The sequence below is a fragment of the Neopsephotus bourkii genome, unplaced genomic scaffold (assembly GCF_033783945.1).
Source record: "Neopsephotus bourkii isolate Nb327-2 ecotype Australia unplaced genomic scaffold, CSIRO-AGI_Nbou_v1 NB_739, whole genome shotgun sequence".
Taxonomy (NCBI): domain Eukaryota; kingdom Metazoa; phylum Chordata; class Aves; order Psittaciformes; family Psittacidae; genus Neopsephotus; species Neopsephotus bourkii.
Genome location: NW_026901237.1, coordinates 2,791,471 through 2,814,092, shown reverse-complemented (window position 1 = coordinate 2,814,092; position 22,622 = coordinate 2,791,471). Strand labels below are relative to the sequence as shown.

General features: G+C 43.4%; 3 protein-coding genes across 5 annotated transcripts in view; all 3 read right to left on the bottom strand.

Moving 5' to 3' along the window:
• Positions 1-416: 416 nt before the first annotated feature.
• LOC133212774 (coagulation factor IX-like) lies at positions 417-10,846 on the bottom strand. The gene is made up of 9 exons (XM_061354562.1): positions 9,381-10,846; positions 8,558-8,674; positions 6,638-6,798; positions 6,217-6,241; positions 5,998-6,111; positions 4,659-4,793; positions 3,868-4,472; positions 2,006-2,123; positions 417-1,189 (listed from the first exon to the last, which is right to left on the bottom strand). The coding sequence occupies exons 2-9, from the start codon at positions 8,646-8,648 to the stop codon at positions 612-614; spliced, it is 1,827 nt and encodes a 608-aa protein (XP_061210546.1). The 5' UTR covers positions 8,649-8,674; positions 9,381-10,846; the 3' UTR covers positions 417-611.
• Positions 10,847-11,317: 471 nt separating this feature from the next.
• On the bottom strand, positions 11,318-20,336 carry PROC (protein C, inactivator of coagulation factors Va and VIIIa). Of its 3 annotated transcripts, none has more exons than XM_061354557.1 (9): positions 20,253-20,336; positions 19,679-19,762; positions 19,144-19,304; positions 18,176-18,200; positions 17,663-17,773; positions 16,837-16,977; positions 16,379-16,488; positions 15,358-15,475; positions 11,318-11,988 (listed from the first exon to the last, which is right to left on the bottom strand). In XM_061354557.1, the coding sequence occupies exons 2-9, from the start codon at positions 19,743-19,745 to the stop codon at positions 11,420-11,422; spliced, it is 1,302 nt and encodes a 433-aa protein (XP_061210541.1). In that variant the 5' UTR covers positions 19,746-19,762; positions 20,253-20,336; the 3' UTR covers positions 11,318-11,419. The 3 variants fall into 3 exon arrangements, with proteins under 3 accessions (XP_061210541.1, XP_061210539.1, XP_061210542.1); XM_061354555.1 differs by lacking the exon at positions 20,253-20,336 and adding an exon at positions 20,092-20,226; XM_061354558.1 differs by lacking the exon at positions 20,253-20,336 and adding an exon at positions 20,092-20,226 and having other exon boundaries at positions 11,785-11,988; positions 15,368-15,475.
• Positions 20,337-22,161: 1,825 nt separating this feature from the next.
• Positions 22,162-22,622, bottom strand: part of DGKD (diacylglycerol kinase delta) — a 62,122-nt gene continuing 61,661 nt past the window's right edge. The window contains exon 31 of the transcript XR_009725592.1: positions 22,162-22,475. The gene's annotated coding sequence lies outside the window, so the exon portion shown is untranslated. The remainder of the gene's footprint in view (positions 22,476-22,622) is intronic.

Here is a 22,622-nt window from a genome sequence, read left to right as displayed (position 1 = left end):
TTTACACTTACTTCATTCCTCACAGTCCTTTTCTGTTTCTCCTGCTGCAGCGGGAGGATTCTCTCCTAGGCAGTTTATCCAGTGCACTTTGTAATATAGGATTCCATAGACACTTTGGTTTTGTATCTGAAAACATTTGTATTTGGGTCAACTGAATTGTACTTGAGGTAACTATTGTAGCTGGTGACAACCCTTCACAGATCCCTAGCTGCTGAGTTCAGCAGTGCTTCGGAACTAGGAGGGCAGACTGCACTAGCAGAAATGCACTTCCTTTCTTAAGCAGGTTATTCACGTAGAGGACTGTTTGCCTGTTTCTCTGAGATGCATACAGGCTTGGGGAATGGAAAGCACTTCTTCTCTTTGAAACAAGAAACTTCTGGCAAGAATTTACATTAAGTAAAGGTGTAGTCATCCCCTTTGCTCTTTGTAGAATAGTTCTTTATTATAACAAGAATTTAGTAATACTCAAATGAACAATTTAACCATTTATGGTAAACAGACTTAACATTTCTTTAAAGATAACCTTAGTTTTACACCATTAAGGCCAGGAAATTTGTAGTGTCTGAAACTGAAATGTAATCATAGAATCATTCTTGATTTCAAGGACAGTATTAAGAAAAGTTAATGGAAAAGTTCTCAGAATCTGCTACGCTCTCAACAACCTCTTTAATCCAGGGGATGTAGTTGGACACTCTGGTATACACACCGTATTTCCCTTTCTCAGCACAGCCCTCTCCCCAGCTTACAATCCCCAGGAGAAACCAGGTGTTATGGTGAGACACTGTGAAAGGGCCACCACTGTCCCCTTTGCAGGCATCTGCCACTTCAGTGTGGTGCCCTGCACAGAACATGTTATCAGTGACGAGCCTGTCCATTGACCTCTGGCACGTCTCCATGTTTACAATGGGCAGCCGGACCTTCATGAGGAAGCGCAGAGTTGAACCTCTGTTGTGAGTGGCGCCCCAGCCGCTTACCATCCCTATTCTTCCTTCTTCGGACAGCAGGGTGGCAAGGCTGGGGCTCGGAAGGCAGATGGGAATTGCATACTCATTGAAAATAACGGCGCTACTCAGGTACAACAAGGCGATGTCGCTGTTGTAGTTATTGGAATCATAATGTGGATGTGTCCAGCTCCGCTCCACATGAATCTTCTGTTCTTTAAACTCTCTTTGATACTTGTCAAAGTCTCCTGTAGTCACAAGTTAAAATGTTAATCAGACTGTAAACAGCCTCTGTGGTATGGCCATGGGGGGACAGGAACTGGAGTGAATTACTGCTTTGACCTCTTGTACCAAGACAGGACAGATCAAACCAGATCGTGCTCTAGGACAGTAAGTTCTTAGGCTGCTCATGTGATCGAACAAATAGAGCTTCCCAGTTTGCCCTTTGAGGGCAAAACAAAGTTATGGACTGGAGGAATATACACACACAGAGGAAGGTGGCGTCTGTAGTAGAGATTTTGCCATAAATAATTGTCACTGTTTTCAGTAAGTGCTGTATTTTGAACAGTGTGTCTAAGCTGCAAGGGGTTCCAATCCCTGCCACTGAAACCAGTGCTGTGGTACACTACAAAAAAGGGGGGCTTTCTGCTGGAGCAGTTAAAGGCACTGAGAAGCAGGCAGCAGAGCAGGAAACTAATCTTAAGGCTGATTAAAAAACAATCCTGACTGGAGAGCACACCATCAACTACAGGAATCCCTCTTCCTTCTAACGTGCACCCTGAGCTGTGCTCAGTTTCCTAGCATGATGAGTTTGCCAAAATGGGCGACAGAAGAAGGTAAACCTGTGCCTTATGGTCCCAGCATTGCCATGAGAGCAAAAGGGAGCAACTGGAGGTCCTTCACCCTTAGAAGTCACCAGTAAAAGGAATTGGTCTGTAAATCCGGGTTGAGTGGGATGTGATGTCTGTTTCTTAACCATATCTTACTCAATTCACGTACAATGCAAAGCACATTTTATGTTAAGAGATTACCCAGTGTGTCTACAATACACAAATTGTGCTCACCTATGGTGACGTGGTGTGGCCTGACGAGATCAAGGCAGTGAGCAGCAGTGACCACCCAGCGGCTGCTGATTAAACTCCCTCCACAGAAACCAATGTCTTTGCTATTCCGGATTAAAACCTGTAGGAGGAAGAAGAACACGTCACCAGGGCTCTGTTGTGTATGTGTGCACACCATCAGTTTCATGCAGCTTGGGTGCAAGCTCTGTGTCTTGAAAACAACACTTTTGGCAATATCTACAGTGCAGCAAATACAGTGATGCTGCTAAAACAGTCATAAAATAAAATGGTTGCACATCTGTGACAATGGAGCAGAATGTTACAATGAACCAGGCTTGCCAAATCCAACAGGATTAGAGCTATGCTGACTGGCATTCCTTTAAAGAAACAAGTGTGATTTATCATGCGCCTTCACATTTCTCTGGGGGTGCGGGAGAAGGGTAACACAAGGTGTATTTCACTGGTACTCTGGTTAAAAAAGAGAGCAGCATTTGTGTACATGAACAAGGTATAGAAAACTTTTTTTCACATTCCCAGCTGTCAAATGAAAGTGCCAGTAAGTGCAGACTGAGAAACTGTGTTGGTTTTCTTTTGCTGATAATGAAATCTGGCATTATCTACACAGTAGAAAATGGAGAAATAAAAACACGCTGCTCACTGTTAGATGTTTGTCTTGTCTATTCAGAATTACAAGCTCAAGTAATGCCTCCACCTCTCTTCAATTAAACTCCTCCCTGAACCTACTAACTTCATGTGTTAAACCGCAGGGAAAGCTTAAATTTTGGTAATTCTGCAGTTTCTATGAAGTTAACAATGAAAATAGTGGGAAAAGGCTCAACACGAGTTTCTGGAGTGATGTCACGGTTACATCACAAGCCATTTTGACTTAAACTTTTAACAGTTTCCCAGTAGTGACCTATCAGCTTGCAGGATTGCACAGGGGCCATGTGGTCCACACAGGTTCAGTCTCCTGTTTCCCCCTGTAAAATATCTCCTGATGGGTGCAACAGCAAAGTCATCTTGCGTGACAGCACTAAAACACCGGCAGTAACCACAGCTGGTTTAGGTCAGTCTGTTAACAAACCCCTAAATAACAGTGCACTGATGAAACAGAGACAGTATAAATAAGTGAAAAATTGGTAACAAAAAAGACACAAAAAGCCCCAAACCAAGATTAAAAAAAAAAAACCCAAAAGCAAAAGACACACACACAAAAACACCAACAAAACCAAACCAAACCAAACCAAAAAAAAAAAGAACCCACCCCCACCCCCTCCCCCAAACCAAACCAAAAATCACCAAAAAAAACCCAACCAACCAAAAAAACCCCAAACCACCCCTGAACAAAAAAAAAAAGACAGTGGAAATAAAAGAAACACTTTTATTATATGAAGGCGGGATTCCCACCTTCATATCTGAGCACTCTTAGTTTTACCTCCCTTACTGTTACCAAGTTTGAGAAGCTGAGCAGTCTACTGGAGAATCTTACCTGGTCACAGGAAAAATAGCAGCAGCCATTGCAAAGGGAGTGGAAGGACAGTTTTTCACTGAGAACACTGAGAAAAAAAAGAACCTGAAGAGCAGGAGAAGACCCAGCTGATAGAATTAAAGGGAAAGCTGAGATCACAAAAGCAGCTATATCTAGGATGGGATAGCAGGAGGAATGATGAAAAAAAGACAACTAAGGTGTGTTATCATCAAAAAGACCTGCAGAAGTTTGAGAAATACATGTGGCTAGATGGCTGAAAAACCACTGTACAATGGCCTGATGAACTCTGCTCCCGCTGCAATCAGTGGTGACAAAGTAAGAAAGTATTTGAAGTATACAATTTGTGTGGTATTTATGGCCAGACAGGACATATTACCTGCCAGGGGCAGTGCCCACGATGACACAAAGTTCCTCCCGTTATCCTGGAGCCGTTGTGCTGTAAATTAGAGCTGACGTTCATCTGGACAAACTGAGGTGTGTCTGAAACACGTCCCCAGTCACTGCTCTGATGAAGCCCAGCCCGCGCTGTTTGGATGGCATTTTCCATCGATTCCTGCCTGTCAGCAGGCTCTGTGGTCTCCTCCTGCCACACAGGGCTCTGGGTGGCCTCATGCCACAGAGCCAGGCTTCCCTCGGGCTCACCAGGCCTGGCGGTGCCTGCCACTGCCTCACTGTGTGCAGAGAAACCAGCCCCCAGTGGCTTCTGTGTCACAGAGTCCACCAGGGTTTTGTTCCCTGCCACCTCCGCTTGTCCTGTGTCACTCTGTGTGTGCATGCTCTGCCCAAAGCCATCCTTTAAGGTCTCATTTTCCCCAGCAGCACTTTGTTTCAGCTCCATTTGCATAACTGTGCCCTCTGTGCGCTCGTTCCTCTTGGCTTCATCATCCCTGTGCTCATGTAGTCCCCTCGGGAGCCTTTCCAGCCGCAGCCACTCTTCCTCCAGAGCACTCCTGGCTTTAATCAGGCCGCACGGAAATGGTGCTGGAGGGAACACAGACAGAAATAAAGATGTGAGTTTAGGTTGTGTGGTGCCCTGTCAGACTCCCAACACAAAAGCAGGACTTCTGTTCAAGAATAGGATTCAATACTCCTGTAAGAGCCCAGGAATAACCCTGACCCAAACCATTCTATGGTTCCAGGATTCTAACTCTGAGCAAACCATGCTACCTGCTTGCACGCATCTCTTCCCATCCTCGTGCAGGGTGTAATCCTTTGCACAGGAACACACCACGTGAAAGGCGCTGCTGCTGTCCCTGCAGTACTGCCAGCACCCGCCGTTCTTGTACCAGCACTCAAACTTCTCTGCCATGGAAACACACAGGCACAGGTTATTGCTATGCATGGACCCAAGTACCTTCTAGCACCACTGTTACAAGAGAGCAAGCAAGAAATAAAACCTTCTGAAATCTCACAGGGGACTGGAGGGAACTACCTCACAGCTCCAGAAAACCTTGCTGATTTGTAGCAAACCAAACACATGGCCTTATGTCTGTTGCTTGCCTGTTTCTACCATTTCTCCTCTGCCAGTTTTGACCTGAGGCCTTTTTGCCTGTAGAGCAGGGGCAAGAAGATACCTGGAAGAGGAAGTGCTTCTAAATGCATCCATTTTTCATCCATCTGCACATCTTGTCTTGTCTATTATGACAAACGTAAAGTACTGGGCATTTTGGTGGGGGCCAAGTCTGTGAGGAACTGACTGAGATCTTTCTACATTGCTCCATTAAACAAACATGTTTCATTGCTTTACAGTAAAAAGGAAAGTTTGAGAAAAGTACTTGGGAGAAAAATATTACTTATGATTCATAGTTTCCACTATGGGTTTTGGGTTTTTCTCTATTTTGTGCCTCAGTCATTTGCAAATCTGATACACTAGTTCAGAAGACCAAAAATCTGATGAGAGGGAGGCAGTTTTTCCGATTAATTTTTCATTATTGGCATATTACAACATAAATACAATTTCAAATTTGTTTGCTTTACACTAAGCTTTGGCTTGATGCATTTACTCAAGGAAAGTATACAGAGAAGAGAGCCTCACCAGGAGCCACCTCCAGTGGAGGTTAGCTGTGGCAGGAGTCTAGACCTGTTACCACTCTGAAGTGATGACAAGAGGTAATTCCCTATCCTTTCTTGGGAGAAGATGGGAGGTGGCCACCTGCCCCACTCAGGGCTTGCACCGATGAGCGAAGAGCCCAGGACTGCCACAGCTGTATGATAGGAGGTAGCACCAGCTACCCTCTTTTTCTGCACAGCAGAACCAGAAGTAGCTACAGCCGCTGTCAGTGTAATTCCCTTCTTGGGGTGGTGGTTCCCCAGTTTGTCAAGTGAGAAAACATTGTTCTAATGTAAGAATCTTTAACAACTGACAGGTAAAATTCACCACTGACAACCTTGGTGACACCACTCACCTCCTTGGTGAGAAGCCTATGCAAAGGTTCAACTCAAGTATCTATTGAGCAAATGCCAGCTTTAATTCTTCACAGTGAACGTCAGCGTGCCCTGTACTCACCTTTTTCACAGTTGTCTCCTCCAAATCTTGGGGGGCAGATGCAGTAGTAATTGTAGTGTCTTATTTTGCAGACTCCACCATTGTTACAGGGATTTGTATTACATGGATTTAAACCTAAGAAGAAGAAACAAGGCCCAGTGCAATTAAGAGAAGCCTGGTTTTGAACTGCCACATAATTCTTTGTACCCAGAATTTGTTTAGATTTCTTTTTTAACCTACCTTTGTAACTGAACCAGAACTCCATCTGCAAAAAACCACAAATGAAGGAAGCAGTCAGTAAGTGGTCATACTGGTTACTGACGATATAATTTAGGAAATGATAATGTGGTGCTTTAGGGTGCATGTAAATTAGCATTTTGATTAGAACCATAAAATACATTCTCAGAGCAGATCTGATCATCACCATGCAGCTTGCTTTCATTTGTGTCATGGACTAGCCACGGAGTGCATAAACCGGGTTGTACTGGAATGAGAATTAAACTGAAAGCTTAGATCCATGAACGCTCCAGCCAGTGAAAGGTTTGTGCTACCAGCCTACAAGTTTCAGCTCCCACCTTGCCCTCAAAACATGGTGCTGCAAGGCCGTCAGCACCAGCCATTGTTAACTTTCCCCTGTTTTGACTAAAATAAAGTTCCTCACTGTTTTCTCCTGCGAGTGGAAGATCTCCCTGGCCTCCTCAAAGGAACACTTCTCCTCGTTGCACTCTCTCTCCAAGTTCCCTGGACAAATCTCTTCTAGAAAATAATTGGCGCGTTTATGGACTTTGAGCACCTCGTGTGCTTCATCCTTCCTCATGAACACTAGAAAACAAAACAGAGCAGTTGATACTGGAAGACAGCAAACTGGCACCGTTACAGTCACAGTCGCAGTCACACGCGCTCTCAGTTGAGTAAGTAACACAAAGAAGGGGAGTGGGAATCTGCATAAATAGCCCAAAACTAAGTAAGATGAGCCTGTGTTCCATCAGAAGACACTGATAGTTTAAGCTTTCTTTTAGTGGATCAAAAGACCTGCAGTTAAGTGCACAAATTATGTTTTACTCCACAAGACTCTTGAGTATCACAGTGAGGCTGGTTGTATTTTTCTGCCTAACAGTCCTGATCCACAACAATTGTTAATTGCCTGTGTGTGCATGCAGAAATAAAGCTGAAGGGAGAGGTTTGGTTTGTATTTGGTGTCAGCTTTGTTACATATTCAGTAGTATCTGTGCTTTCCAGGTAGCTGGCCACAACAGGACAGACACCACTCCTTCATTAAAAGACATACATAAGCTGTCACGTCGGTAGTTATATTTAGTTACTCACAACTTCACATCACTAAGCTATGGGCCCTCCTCCTGCAATGTCTTTAGAGATATTATTGCCAATAAATTAAGAGACGAGGGGCCAGAAGAGGGAATAGGGCAGTAAGGCCCTCCCCACATATCCCTGCTGCTCCATATGGCACCTCTAGCTGAAGCACAGTACTCCAAGGACTTTCCAGTCAGGATGCTCGGAAGGGAAGTGAATGCTCACTCAGCTCCTGTGGGTGTACTGATACCATGTGCCATCACTACTTAGAGAAGATAAACGTTTTGCTTTTTTGTTATATCTCCAGAAGTGTGACCCTATATCCAAACCCATCCACCTGATAGATTGAAAAACTGCTGTTAAGAGTTTAAAGAGTTTTAAGAAAGCTCACTTTGCAATTGTGACAAAGCCTACTGAAACTGACACAGCACTTAATGGGACTCTCTTTCCCTAGTAATAGTTTAGTGCCCTGGACAAGTCAAAACCTGACAAAGAACCCCAGCTTTGGAGATGGACCATCAAGACAGACATTTCCTTGCAGCTGCATGGTTGGTATCTACAGAAATGACTGAAATTCTAGAATATTAAATTGCTTCATTTCTAGGCAATTAGAAACAGCCCACAAAAACTCTAAGCTGAGAAAAACTTTGAGTATATCCTGCTGTCTGGTAATGAGGAAAATGTCTTTCACTTACATAAAATTGCCCTTCACCTCACCTTGAGTTATGGGGTCATCTTTAAATGATTTACCTATTGTAAGCAGGTATCCCACATAGAGGATATGCCTGTGTAAAGTCTTCTGGTTTGCAGATGCCACTTCTGTTCTTCCTCCTCTGCAAGGACAGCCATAATGATTCCTGAGATCCTGCACACTCTCACACTTATTCTAAAGCTCTCTGAAGCCATTTCCTAACCTTGTGTAGTTGTAGTAAAATCAACATGAGGTCCAGGAACACACATTAAAAATGCCTAATTTAGCTTCCCAAACTGGAAAGCTTTGACATACAAATATAGTTCAGATGATGCGTTCAGTGTCACAAGGATAATACTTTGCAACAGCAAAGTTCTTAGTGGTCTAAGTAGGAAGTTAAGAAAGGCTGATTTCTCTTGGAAATATAAATATGAATACTCATTTGTTTGCGTGCATTTTTGGAAGTGGCTTCTGCAACGCACAGGACTTTGTGTTCAGAAAAGGGATGTAGTTTCAGTTTAAATGCAAGATTGTCACAATGAGACAATAAAGTTAAAAAGGTAATTCAGAAGTACCTACCTGAATATGCATATGTACAGCTGCTGTTGATGGAACACATCAGTAGGAGAAACATCACAAGCGAGGAACTGCTTTCCATTTTAGTGTGCATTCAGAATACTCTTGACTTCCTGATGACTCCTTTTAGAGGGAAAAGAATGATATTGGTATATTTTGGAATATAATTAATATAATATAATATATAACATAACATATACAACAAATAAATATAATTGGCATCATAAAACCAAGGATAAATTAACCTGCAAAAAAAAAACCAAACAGAAGTAGAAGCAAGGTGGCAGAAGAAGGGATAAAGCAAGCAAATTCTACCCAGTTCATTTTTTATCTGATACCCATTGTTTCTTCAAGCCACACTGATGCTGCACACAACAATAGGAATCCCAACAGTTTGCAGAGCAATGTGCAGAGATTGACCTAGACCAGGACGTGGTGTAGGGCCTGATCCGAAGCTCACAGAAGGAATAAAACCCTTATGGTGAACATGGGAGGTGTGGATCAGGCCCAAACTGAGCCAGTTCCAGTGATAGCCTTGTTTAAACTGCAAAGGATCCCAGGCTGAGGGCTGAGCTGCACACTGCAGCCAGCAGCTTCTCATGGCCTTGTCAAATCAGTCCACATACACACACCCCAGTGAGGAAACCATCACCACATACCGGGCAGTAAAAGTTACAAGCCAGAAGTCTCTGTTTCTGCACAATACCTTCCCAAGCTAAATAATTTATGAGGATTTGACAGCGCATTCCTCTTTGCTACACGGATCATTTGCCAGACCCACAGGATCCAGAATGCGTTCACTGTACACAGAACCATGCAAATATACTCACTGTTTTGCTTTATTTTTTTTTAGGGAAAGACAGGACAGAGATTTGGATGTACACCAGGATCAGCCAGGAGGTCAAGGGGTTGATAATTAACCAGTCACAAATATTGACAGAGAAGAGACAACCTTCTGGGTTCTATGAAACACATTTGAAATCCAAAATCAGAAGAAAACTGGGTGTTTCCACACACATACATATGGACACTAAAAAAATAATTAAATTTAAAAGTCCTTAAAAGCATCCTCTAACAATGAAAGCCACACCTTTGCAACAGATTTCTTTAGGAAAATCTAGATTGTATAAGAGATTTCTGATGCTCCATTATCTTTAAGGTAATACCAGTTGATCTGGAAAATACACAAACTGCTCTGTAAGCATCTGCTAAAATATGCAGAGCTGTAAGTATAGAAGAATTCATAGCAGTCACCTGCAGGAAGGCAAATATTGCCCTGCAATAGTCACAGCTATTCATGGACATTACAATTTCTGCCTTTAATTAGAGCCATATTTTACTGGCTTAGAACACAACAACATTTTTCCTTGCAATTCAGTGCTTGGCAATGCCAGCCTTCTCAGAAGCACATGTTCCTGGTGCAGGCTCTGGCTGGAAGGCTGCTGTTCAAAGCATTATTCTTTAAGGTCCATTTATCCTTCAATCCAGTCCCATATGAAAAAGGGCAGGGGAAAAAAGAAAAAGAGAGACAAGAGACTGCTGACTGTGCTCTCCGGTCTCAGCTTACCTCCAACATGAAGCCCTTAGCATGACTGCTACTTTAACGCATGAATCAACTTCAGCACTTGCTTATTAAACATGTAAGCAGCTTGTAAGTCAACAAGACTAAGTCCACAAGTTCAAGAGGAATTAAACCTCTTTGCTGGCACCATATTAAATTTCTTACAAAGCCTAACACAATGTTATTGTACCTGAAGTTTGTTTCATTTAGCAATCTCATCACTGTAGCAGACTGAAGCTCTTCACTGATACAAAGATGGGTCCAAATCCTGATAGAAATGCTGGAAACATACATCACTACAGCAGTTAGTTTCACCTTTTTGTTTCTACAAGATTATATATATTATATTATATTTAGCAAGCTTAAGTGCTAAGACTAAAAGAAAGTATAAATTGTGATTTAAACTTCATCTTGACTACTGCTTTTCCTATGAACTTACTGGTGCTGTGGGTTTATTTAGTTCCTGATATACACACAGATATACAGGCCCAGATGCAAACACAGACACACATATCAGTAGGTATTAGCAATGCTAAAATAGCCTGCGGCTGACTGCATTCACTAGAATTGGAATGAACACATGCATTTGCTTAGCTTACTAATTTGAAAAGATTTACAGGCCTTAAATTAAATAGAGCATGCAAAAGCTTGAAGTTAAACCTCTTTTTTTGTAGTAACACAGAACTCCCCTTGACTTCTAAGGAAGTCTTATGGGGGGTAAAATCAGGCACTGAGTGACCTGCTGAATCAGCTTAATCTGTGAGCACTGGAGCAAGATGTGAATGAGTGGAGGCAATGATGATGTTATTAGAATTCCATCCCGTTCAAAGAAAAACTATACAACTATACAGCAAACCAAATCAGGTAGTGTGACCATGTTGCAGTAAAGCTGGAATGACAGAACTGTATCACTACAATGGTCATTAAAACACTTTTTTCTGACCCCTCCCATCCCTCACCCCAACCAATTCAGTCATTTTATACACGAAGATGGAGTTGCCTGACCATGGACCATCTTATTTTCTGCAACGCTGTAAAGCATCTCAGTGTAACAGGGTATTATCTCTTGCCTGTAAGGCCTAGTATAGGACCATGCTACAAATAAACCCTATAACCTGGAAACTAACCAATATAAACTAAGTAAAAAAGAAACAATAAAAAAAAAGGCATAACACAGGTACCAAGGAAAACAGTACACGAGGTTAACATATACTCCATATTTAATACTGAAGATCTGACAGTATATTACACTGCATACTGTCAGTAGCACATAGCCACAATACTCCAGACTTCCAGTATCAGAATCAACCCTGCCAAGAAGCTGACATCTTATCTATGTGGTGTTGGATCCACTCAAGATACTGACTAACTTTGGTGTAGACTCCAAACTTCTCCTTTCTCCCACAGCCTTCACCCCAGCTCACCAGTCCTACCAAAAACCAAGTATCTTTATACTTAGTGATCATAGGGCCTCCACTGTCCCCACTGCAGGAATCTGTTCTGTCTCCTAAGCTCCCAGCACACAGCATGTTGTCAGAGATAGAAAATCTCATCGCCTGGGCACACTCATTCCGGGGAACCATGGGGATTTGGATATAACTGAGGAAAGTAGAGTAATTGCTGTTAGCATCACTTGTGCTGCCCCAGCCAGTTACCACCATCTGCTTCCCTCTTGTCATCAGCTCCTGTTCTGCCAGGTCACGGGTGGGAAGGCAGATAGGGAGCGCGTATTTGTTATACATCACAGGCTCAGCCAAGTGCAGCATGGCTATGTCATTATCAGATGTCTCCTTGGTGTAGTTCTCATGGCTCACACATTTATCAACCCAAATGGTTTGCTCATCTGCCTCAAGACGGAGACGGTGGAATTTACCTGAAAGAGCAAATAAGATGACAGATGCTACTGAACCTTCTTTCACCTTGAACACAAAAGCATCTGGATTACACTGGGCTTTAGGACTGCACTTCATGTTTTTACTTCTCTTGCAATATAGACATTCACTCATTTATGATACAGGTTAACAGTGTTATGAGATGGACAAATATGTGAATTTTCCATATTTACCTAAATCATGAACACATACAGTACTAACTGGATTTTAGTACCCTAGAGCTGTGGTTATTGGTTGAGAAACTGAAATGCCCTGTTGGGTTCACAACACGGTATGGTTGTGCCACATGAGAGACCTCCAGGAGGAAAACAATCTTCCTGGAGTCAGTGTTAAAAGCTGGGAGAACAAGCATACAGCAAAACAAGACACTTCAACAGTACATGAGCTTTATGCTATGTAACAAGTGCCTGAATGACTGAACTTCAGGGTTTATAACATAAAGGTGACTGACTGGTACGGCTGTTCCTTTCTCAAATCTTGTCTCTGTAAGCAAGATTTAGTAATTTTTGACTAACTAAGACTTCTCAGTTGTTATTTGTGCTACATGATCATGGCTACTTTGTGGGCCAAGCAGTTAGGGCACAGTAATCAGGAAACTAAGCTGAGAAGGGCCAGAAAGGCACAAACAAGTAATTTGTGATACACCGGAAAAGACAGAGACAGATCTCTCTAATAGGCTGTGAAGAGATAACTCCAAAAATAATTATCAGTGGCTGTCACACTTCTGAACCGTGCTGTTGGCTAATTTAAGCTTCATACCAAGGCCTACTTTAGTATATACTTGAGAAAAACACTTACTCAGAGAAGTGTCCATAATACGCATTTGAGCTGCAGGCAGACACACGTCCAAGCACAAGGTGGCAGGACACTGAGGCTAACACCTTACCTCTGCCCAGGTTGCATGTGTGTGACAGAAGTGTGCTTTCCTGCTCAGTCTCACTATAGGTGACTTGGAAGTTGCTCTTTATCATCACCTTTTCAAATGTGATGTTTCACAATACGAGCCCTTAAATTTGTTCCCTCACTCCCTCTTTAACTCTTGATTCTTTCAGTCTTATTTGAATCCCGCCAGATACAAACTCTGAAGCCAAGTTGCTCTGACTTTGTGTGCACACACTTCTGGATGCTCTTAAGCTGGAGCTTCCAACTTCAGCTACTCTGAAAGCTAACTTAATTTCAGACACTAAAAATCCACGAGTCCTGCTGAAAAACTATTGCTCGTGAGCGCAAACCCAGCTGTAAGCTTCCCCTCCAGTTTTGCTCTTATGGATGGCAAGCAGTGCCACAATGAACTGAGTCAAGAAAAGTGATGGGTATCCCAGCCTGTCAGAGGCAGGCTGAGCACCACCTGTGCAGACTCAATATGAACTGAGCATTCATTACTGTTATGGGACTCATACCTGACCCCTCAGACACAGCCATGTCTCCATTCCAAACTCAGTTCCATGTACCTCACTAGATGTCTCCAGGTATTAGAGCACACATTTTTCTGATGAGAAATGCTTTTCTGATGGCAAAAGAATTCCCAAAAGATACATTTAAAATGAAAACCATGTGGGTCTTAAAAAGGATCCCTTCTGCTTGACCTGGAGTATCTTTTGGAGGAGAATCTCTTCTCTTTTGGTGAAGTCTCAGCCTGTGGTCATCTCAGTCCTGCACACATCCACCCCAGTACCCCAGTGAAGGGCCCTTTGGTGGTTTCCATCCCACCATAGCAATATTGCTCAAAGATGAATGAGAGGGGTTCTCCTCTCATACATACCAACACTCACTCCATGGCCAAACACTTGCTCTTCCCCTATTAATAAGGCAGGTCTTTTGGGCAGCTAGAGCCCCTGTTGCTGATCACCCTTAACAGTATAAATTACTCTGCAAGCTCACTCCAAATTTATATGTGAGATGTCTCTTGACTTATTTAAACCAATAAAAATACCTTCTCAAATCAGGGCTCTCAAGTGCCAACACTTCTTCACTCACTGACAACCACTTTGTATTTGGCTAGCACAGGATTCTCCTGACAAATCTCACCCTTCTTTCCTTGCTGCAGAGATCTCTGGGCATGGCTATTCTAGCTGAAAGCTTGTCAGACCCCATAGATCTCTACCAAGACCTGCAGTAAGAGGCCAGGTTGGAATAATTTAAGTGCAGCCTCGATATGTCCCGTAGTTACCATTTTCCTGCTGACCTTTCCCTTCAAGTTACACTCAAAGCTACATCTAGCACTGCAGACTTCAAACATGACACCCAACAGTTGCTTTTCCCCTAAAACATTACAAGATTTTTTACCAAGCAAACTGCACAGGATTCTTCTTGGGCCTCACTAGAACTAAATATACATATTGGCAATCACTTAGAAGGGGAGAAAATTACTTACTAGTAACTGGAACTGCTTGGAGATGTGTGCTCTGTATGCACATTTTCAAACTACCACATGTACTTCTGCTTTGATATCCTTCTGTAGTAAAGGTGTATATTTGGTACTAAGAGGGACTCAAGGCTATATTGCATTCTTTTCCCTTCATCCTTTATGTTGAACAACAGAGGATATACATTAACATATCCATACCTACGTGCCTTGTTGCCTCTGTTCTCAAACATCTGCACATCCACAGTCTATATGGAACATGCATACAAACAATGTATTTCCAAGACTACGTATAGAGACAACAGAATTGCAAGATTTTCCACAACTACAGGGAACAACCTGTCTTTTCACTAACAGAGAAAGAGCACAGTTGAGCTGTTATGCCTGTCACCAACGGTAGACAGAAAACTAATTAAAAATCTACTTAAGTGTGAATAGAACAATGATTATTTTTGTCTGTTAACTCAGAATCAGTACTGTACCTGACATAGACTTTCTTATGCTTAAAAGCAGGACTGCCAGTAAAGGCAGCATTGCCATTCTGCAGCACTTCTCCTCCTTTGCTACTGAAGCTCTCATCATGGTGTTCAAATGTATGAAAAGGCAAGAAGAGGAGCTGTGACATGCTCCTCCTGAGATCAGGACTTTTCTGTTTCACTATTGGAATGACCTCAAACATTTTCATCACCAGAAAAACACAAGCAGAAGAGACTAAGCCTTGCTACTTTACAGACAAGCACCAGTGCTCAGGAGACATCAGCTCACTTCCACAGTAGGGCTGGTAGTGGCTCAAATTAAATGAGATCTTTACTAAACTTTTTTGTTTTGTGCTAAGGTGCATCCTAAATATTTCCTAGACAATCTACTCCTACAGGCAAGAAGATTTTTGTCCTCATAACCTGCTAGTTTTTCTCCTGAGATGATAAACCATGGGGACGAAACAGTTATAGTTAAAAAAACACAGTGACAGACTTTTTTTCCATACCAAGTCTTACTTTGAGCCCATTCTCTGTCTCAGTGCAGTGTGCTGCTGTCAGGACCCAGGATGGATGAATGAGAACACCCCCACACAGGAATTTCCCTTTGCTATTTTGCAGCATAATCTGAAATAAAAGAAAAAGAGTGCTGACACTGCACGGAGCATGGCTCACATTATGCACATTCTTCTTTGTGGTTCCAAAATACCCAGATGCACCAATGTCACATTCATTGCAGCCAAAGCTCAACAGTGGGACAAAAGCACAGTAAGGTCTCTGTGGAACACCTACAAAAAGTTTTGAACGTTCTTCTTCAGTAAGGGCTGGCTTCACCCAAATCAGCATGGGATGATGCTGGTCACTGCAAAGAAGCACTCTGGTACTTCTCAGCTTTGAAAAACAGAGCTCAAAGGAGGGGATTATTCTTGTGCCATAGCACACACCAGAGACTGTGTGTCATCTCAGGCTGCAACATGCATGCTATGGTATAAAAGGGCCTTTAATGTCAAAGAGAACCAGGTCCTGATCAAATACATTCAGTGGTTCCACGATAAGCTCTGCAAAGTTTTCCCTTTCTCATGTCCCAGCCTGCTCTGTAAAGCTATAGCATATTTTGCTGATGAAATCTGCTAACTTGGATTTATGACAGATGAGGTTTATAAAAACAGGTAAGTGCACAGAGAGGAGGCTGCCTCACACTGCCACTGTAACACAGTAGCATGAGTTGCAGTACTTAAGTGTCCTTGCCAGGATGTAGCAATAGAGTAGGTTAAGTGTCATCACTGTCCTCTCTCTTGACACTGGTGGCAAGGCAAGGTTAAAAAACAAGTCAAGAGTCCCAAGATAATAAATCATTTTTTCCTGTTACTCCAACTTACAGGTTGCTTTTGAAAAAGCTAGGCTAAGGGGATCTTAGTTTCATGTGACACTACCACTAGTAAGGTAGGAGCCTTTCTGAAGCAGCTAATCAGGCAAAGCTGTTTGGGAACAGCCTCAACTATTTGTGGTAAAAAACTCCTTTTTCCTTACCTGCCAAGGGCTATCTCCCCTTCTTCCTATTCTTCCCTCAATGAGACGAATATTGAATCCTGCTTTGGCTTCAATGTAGTCCATTTTCACTCTTCCACAGGGGAACTCCACTACAGGAGATGAAGAGAAGTTAACCAGCAAAGGCCAGATCACCCAATACAAAACCCTAGTCTCTTTAACCTAGGCAATGCTGTTCAATGACTTCACAGAAATCCCTCAATGCTTTGCAAAGGAGGCAGTTTGCTGATTCCCCTGTATGTCTCCAGGAGGCAAACACAGGTTAAAGGCCATAAAGTGGGTATGGAGTTGGGAAAGGCAGGCACAGAGTTGCTTTGCATGGAATGGATGTTTTGAAAGCTAGTACAAAGTGCACTGCAGACAATTCTCTCATAAAACCATCTTATTTCATGTTTGAATAATCCTCTGTCAAATCTGGATTATGAACATCTGCCTCGTACCTACAGGCTTGCACATGGTATGGTCATTCATCAACTGATACCCAGAGGCACAGCTGCAAGTGCGGTACTGGTTGGCAGGGTCATCTGTGCAGAAATGCTCACATCCTCCATTATTGACAGAACAGTTGGTATACTTGACTTCTGCAGAAGAAATGGAGACCAAGAGATACATGAGAAGTTGGAAAGCCAAAGAGTCACAGGAGGGTAAAGCAGCAAAACAACAGCATTATTCTAGTGAGCAACAGCTGACAATGGATTTCGAATGACAGTTGTAGGCTTTAATGGCAATTCAGGCCCTGAGACAGCAAACAGACCTTGGTCCAGAAGGTGGCAGCGGGGAGACAGGTTACTGTCGGGGCAGGTAGACCAGAGAACAGCAAATTCATTGTCACTGAGGTCAAGTCAGACAGTGCAAAGTACTGATACATGACATACACACTCATCACTAAAAACGCTACCCACCTTTTGTGCAAGGAAGATATTGTCACAGTAATGACATTACTGACAATGACAATGGGATTGTTTTTTTCCCTGTATTGTAATAAACTCTATCATCGTCTCTGGGCTGACAGTTCTGAAGTAGCTGAAAACCCTGCTTTACAGAACTAGTTCCAGTATTTTTGTAAAATTTAGGTATCTCAGATCTCCAAACCTCTCCCATGGCAACACAAAGTTCATTTTGTTTTAGATAAGCAGAGATAAAAGGAAAGTCACAATTAGTTAAGCAAGTGAGTACACTGTGCGGTGACAAAAGTGTCAATCCCTATTACACAGGGACCCCTGCCACAAAGAATGTTATTTTATAGAGGATTAAAGGCAGCATTACCATAATTGCAAAAAACGCCCTCCCAGCCTTTGTTACAGATGCAAGAAAATTTTCCAATGTTGTCTTTGCAAATCCCATTGGAACAAGGCTGTGGGTCACACTGATCTCCATCTGAAATAGAAGCAGGAAAACTCAGTCTCTGTATGACAGAGAGCTCACTGATCAAACATTAACATGAACAGACAACCCCCAGATTCCCAAGCATCACCGATAGTTTCTGACACATAATGGTGCTACCTCCATGGTGTTAGCCCAGAGACAAGAGTGTTTATTTGGGTTCTGAAGTACAGCTTCAGGTGAGTGGAGTGCCCAGGGCCTTAGCTCCAGGGACTGATGACAAGCACCTCAAGTCTTTTAGGAAGGTTGCTTGTATGATAGAACAGGAAAACATTCTTTGCACACCCCATATAAGAGAGAATGAGAGTTGGAATCAATACGTGATACATGGAAGCTGTAAGTGTAAGTACCAGTTACTACTGAGGAAATACAGATAAGTGATTAGGGAAGTCTTACCTACGTATTTGCTCCAAAAATCTCGCTGTGGAGAAACAAAACTGACATTAAGTTTAGAAGCAGACTTTTAACAAGCAGTTGATTTAAAGTGTATCATGACAGCACAGCAACAGAGCACAGCACCCCCGTCAACAGCTTTGGTCTCTTTCTTTTTGACTGGCACTACACACTAACAAAACCAGCCAACCCAGACATACCTGTACTCAGCACAGATCCCCCTGCCCTGCTTGCAGACCCACCAGCACTGCAACTACTCAGTATCCCCTAGATTCTCTGTTTTCCTGCCACTTACTGCCAGACACTTGAGTTGTTGAGTGCACAGTTCATTTGTGCCCAGTTAGACAAAACGTGGGCATTGCGAGGACAGACCCCACTTCACTCTAGGTTCTGAGGGACAACAAGGACTGATTCATCCTATGTGGTGAGCCTGCTCTGCTTAGTAAGAAAAGTAAGAAAAAGTGCAATCCAACACATCACTTGGACTTGGAAAGGAGCAGGAATCAGTGATGTTGACAATGAAGTTAGCATCCAATTGAAAATATAAGGTTTGGAGAAGGAGATAGAACCTAGTAATAACAGAAATGTTTGTGAGGCACAAGTGAGAGACTGGGAAGATAGGGTGTAAGGCTGCCAGGGATAGCTAATTGATAACAGAGGGAAAAGGACTAGGAAAAACTCAGTGGCAGCAAGAACAGCCAACTGGGTCAAGCAGGGAGTGGGAGTACCTGGCTGGGACCTAAACCTCAGGTGGGACATGCATGAGCAGCCAAGTTTTGTGGGCCATACAGGTGGTAGCATGACAATTACTGTAACACAGGGACATTCAAATCATGCCTACATCTTAGTAGTTAGGAGTGATGCATGTTTGGTGCTGACAGCAAGATCTCCCATGCCCTGCACTGAAATACTTAAGTAAACAATTGACTGGTTAAATCCCACATTCATCCTTAAAAAAAACCCAGACTTACTGTTGCTTCCTTGGTTTCAAATATCTCACTGGCCTCCTCAAAGTCACACCGCTCCTCAATGCACTCACGCTCCACAGAGCCCGGTTTGAGCTCCTCCAGGAAAGAGTTTGCACGCTTCTGGATTTTCAGGACCTGGTTTGCATCTCTAGTGCTGTAAAATACTGTAAACAAGAACGTGAAAACACAAAGCAAGGGAAAAGAGCTGGCTGAAAACCAGTAGTGGTCCTTCCCAAGGGACATTTACCAGAGCAATAGCCCCTCCCTAGCGCAGCAGGAGAGCCTGCCCTAGAAAACATGGGCTGTCAGTGCTGTGCTGCAGAAGCAAGCTCCAGCCTCTGCTCTGTGGTAGCTCAGAGGGCTCATGAGGGCTGTGACCAGGCAGCCAACATGGCCCAGCACTGGGTCTGTCAACCTCTACTTGAAGAATTCAGCTCCACAGTGGAAATGATTCCAGCCACTCCCCATGACTGACAAGAGGAGCAGGAAATGCAGTGACTGGAAAAGGATAAAGGGTATCTCTAAAATTAAAACTTACTTGAGGCACTACAGACTCGTGAAGAGACAGCAGCCAGCAGCACCCCTATAGTGACAAGCTTCCACATACTGCAGCAGGCGTCACCTAAAGAAGAGAAGGTAGGTGTGAAGAGGCAATCACTGCTGAGCTGTAGCAGGACCCCCATGCTGCAGGCAGTTGCTAGTCAGAGAGCTCTGCTACCTCCCTCACTTAGTGCTGTGATTTCTGTGATTCCAGCTCCAAAGCAGCCGTTCACTGGAGGCCCTCCAGACTGGTTTGTTAGATCCATCTAACCCATCAGCAGCTCTCCCAGAACACTTCATGTCTGCCCCAACATCCTCCTCCCCTTGTCACGTTTTCGCCAAGCTTTACACTTCATTAAAGCAAGCGGTACTGTGAAATCCCAAAGGATACAATACTTTGGAAGCACTTACTGCTATATTCACTGTGAAACAGCGAGATCTATTCTTCCGCCATGAGCTCTGCTGGAACTTAGTTAATCCATAACTTCACCTATTTACTCTTTGGAGTGACATGAAGTGCTTTCTTTTTAGTCACTAAACAAACAGCGCTCAGGGGGAGCTTGGTGATTTACCTGCATGCAGGAGAAAAGTGAAACAGCTGAGGCACACACTCTGCCTTTTGCAAATCTGTTTTGTTTCTTTTTCCTTCTGAATCCCTGGCAAGCATAAATGATTATATTTAGTCTGTAAGTGCAACCATCCAGTGCTGAGGCCTCTTGAGAGATCCTACCACCTTCTCACAGCATGCAATCACCCAAAAGGGACACATACTGCTATTTTAAGAGTCCTCTCACTTTATTTCTTCATCAAAGGTTCAACTGCAGAACAGGCAAGGTAACTAACTCCCCTCCCCCTTACAGCCATGAGCAGGCAGTAGCTGCCCATCAGCTGCCTGCTATGAGGAGTCAGGGCAAGAAGCTTGTACCAGCATACTACATCTTTAGGTGCACTGGACCAGCTCTCATCAGCACAGAACCTCTGACTGAACTTTGAATATACAACATTTTAAACCAAAACCACAATCCTTTTAGAAGTTTTCCTGCATCGGAGGTAGTACGAACCAGTGAGTCCCCTTCCCTGGGAGCAGCCTGCACAGCGGCACCTCTGCAGGCCGTACAGAGCATGACATCTCCATGCAAATAACCTGTGCAGCCATGAGCCTTAGGGGTTCTTCATAGAGAAAAGTGTCATCAGGTGTCAGAGAAAGGTGGGGCTCCCCAGGCCCTCAGCTCCCCTCCAGTAACACCGTCTGGGAGAGCTCTGACCACTTGTAAAACTTTTTTCCCCTTTCCCTTACAAACTTGGCCATGAAGTTTCTTGAAAACAAGCTCTCTCTAAACAAAACTGTCGAAGTTCATCCATTCAGGACTCGTGCGGCATCCAAACTCACAGTGGGGAAGATGTGTGCACTGTGAACCTCTGCTGATCCATTCTTCAAACTGACAGGAAAGAGTACCTCACACCATATAGTTCGCTCTTCTTGTTTTCCCTGTGCACAAAAAAGCCAAATGCTTTGGTTTTGCCTCTTCTACAGGAAAGCTTCTGGAAAACTCAAAACTGTGTTCTCAGCCTTTACCTCCTGAGCCAGGAGTGCTGAGCCACTTCTCTCAAATTTTTCCAAATTGCAATTTAATTTTAAAATGTAAATTTCTATATATTATTTATAGGCAGATGTAAATTTTGACAGAAGGGGGAACTGAGGCAGTAAAGCTACAAGTCCTCAAATCACAGCTCTTCAGCAATCAACCTTGTATTGCATCCATCACTTCTTCCTACTTCACCAAAAGATCTTTTAATTTGTAACAAATCTGAACAATTCACTGAGCAATAAAAGCACTAATCCTATGTTCTATATGCACACTGGAGCCTCCCCCTGCCAGAGCACTACCAAGATCTCCCTCTCATCCTCAGTACTGATTTCTTGCCAGATTTGCGGAAACATAATGTTCTATGAGCCATCTGTTCCCTCTGAATCATCTGAAATGAGACAGAAAATTCCCAACAGGCATTAAAAGGGGAAAGACAACCTGATACACACAGCAACAGACAAACCAACCAGCTCATGCTTCCCTACAAAACCAAGCTGGAATATTAAGTCTCCTTAGGCTTAAACAAAAGGTCAAGGTTTTGCATAGCTGACACAGGAACACACTACCAGGACAGCAGAAAATACCTCTCTGTGGAGAGCCTATGTGTGGGGAGGCAGCTCAGAGCACATCCCCAGCAGGCTGCTGGGAAGTGCTGCTGTGAATCCAGCCTGCAGCCTGGGAGCAAGAGTAATTTGACAGAGCCCCAGCTGCTCCCATGACAGTCCTTCCTAGCCTGTTACTTCCCTGGTTGTTATCTGCTTGCACCCACCTGAGGCTGCAGTCTGAAATCAGCAGAAGTGGTGGGTCTTTTAGGTCACATGCAAACTCCCCCACTTCTTCCTTTCTTGTGAAGACAAAAGACTTCCGGGCCACTTGGTAAGCCAGCAAGTGCTGGAACTCTTCAGACAGAAATTGCCACAGAACTGACGAGTATCTTTTAGGTGTTATTAGAACAAAACGTCACTTTCCATGGTCTGAAAACCTTTTCATCCTTCTCACATGAAAATTAAATATCTCAAGCTGCTCAAGGCCCAGCTGGTGAGTGCACAGATACTTATCCCAACCAGGCCCATAGGAATGAGAAATTTACTTTATGACTCTGAAGCTCTTTTACAGGTAAGGAATGACAGGGCTTCTCAACATGTTCGTTTGCAGTGCTGCCCATTCAGTGGGAGCAGATCTCCTCAACTATCCTGATGCTTTACACTGTGTTAAAAAACCCAAACACATAAACCCCACCAACTCAAAAATCAGGACAAGTGGAACACCAGCAGAACACATTGTTTAAGAAAACCCTCACTGGTTCCTCAAGATGTTTACAGCACACCTCCCTTTTAACCCACTGCACCCTAC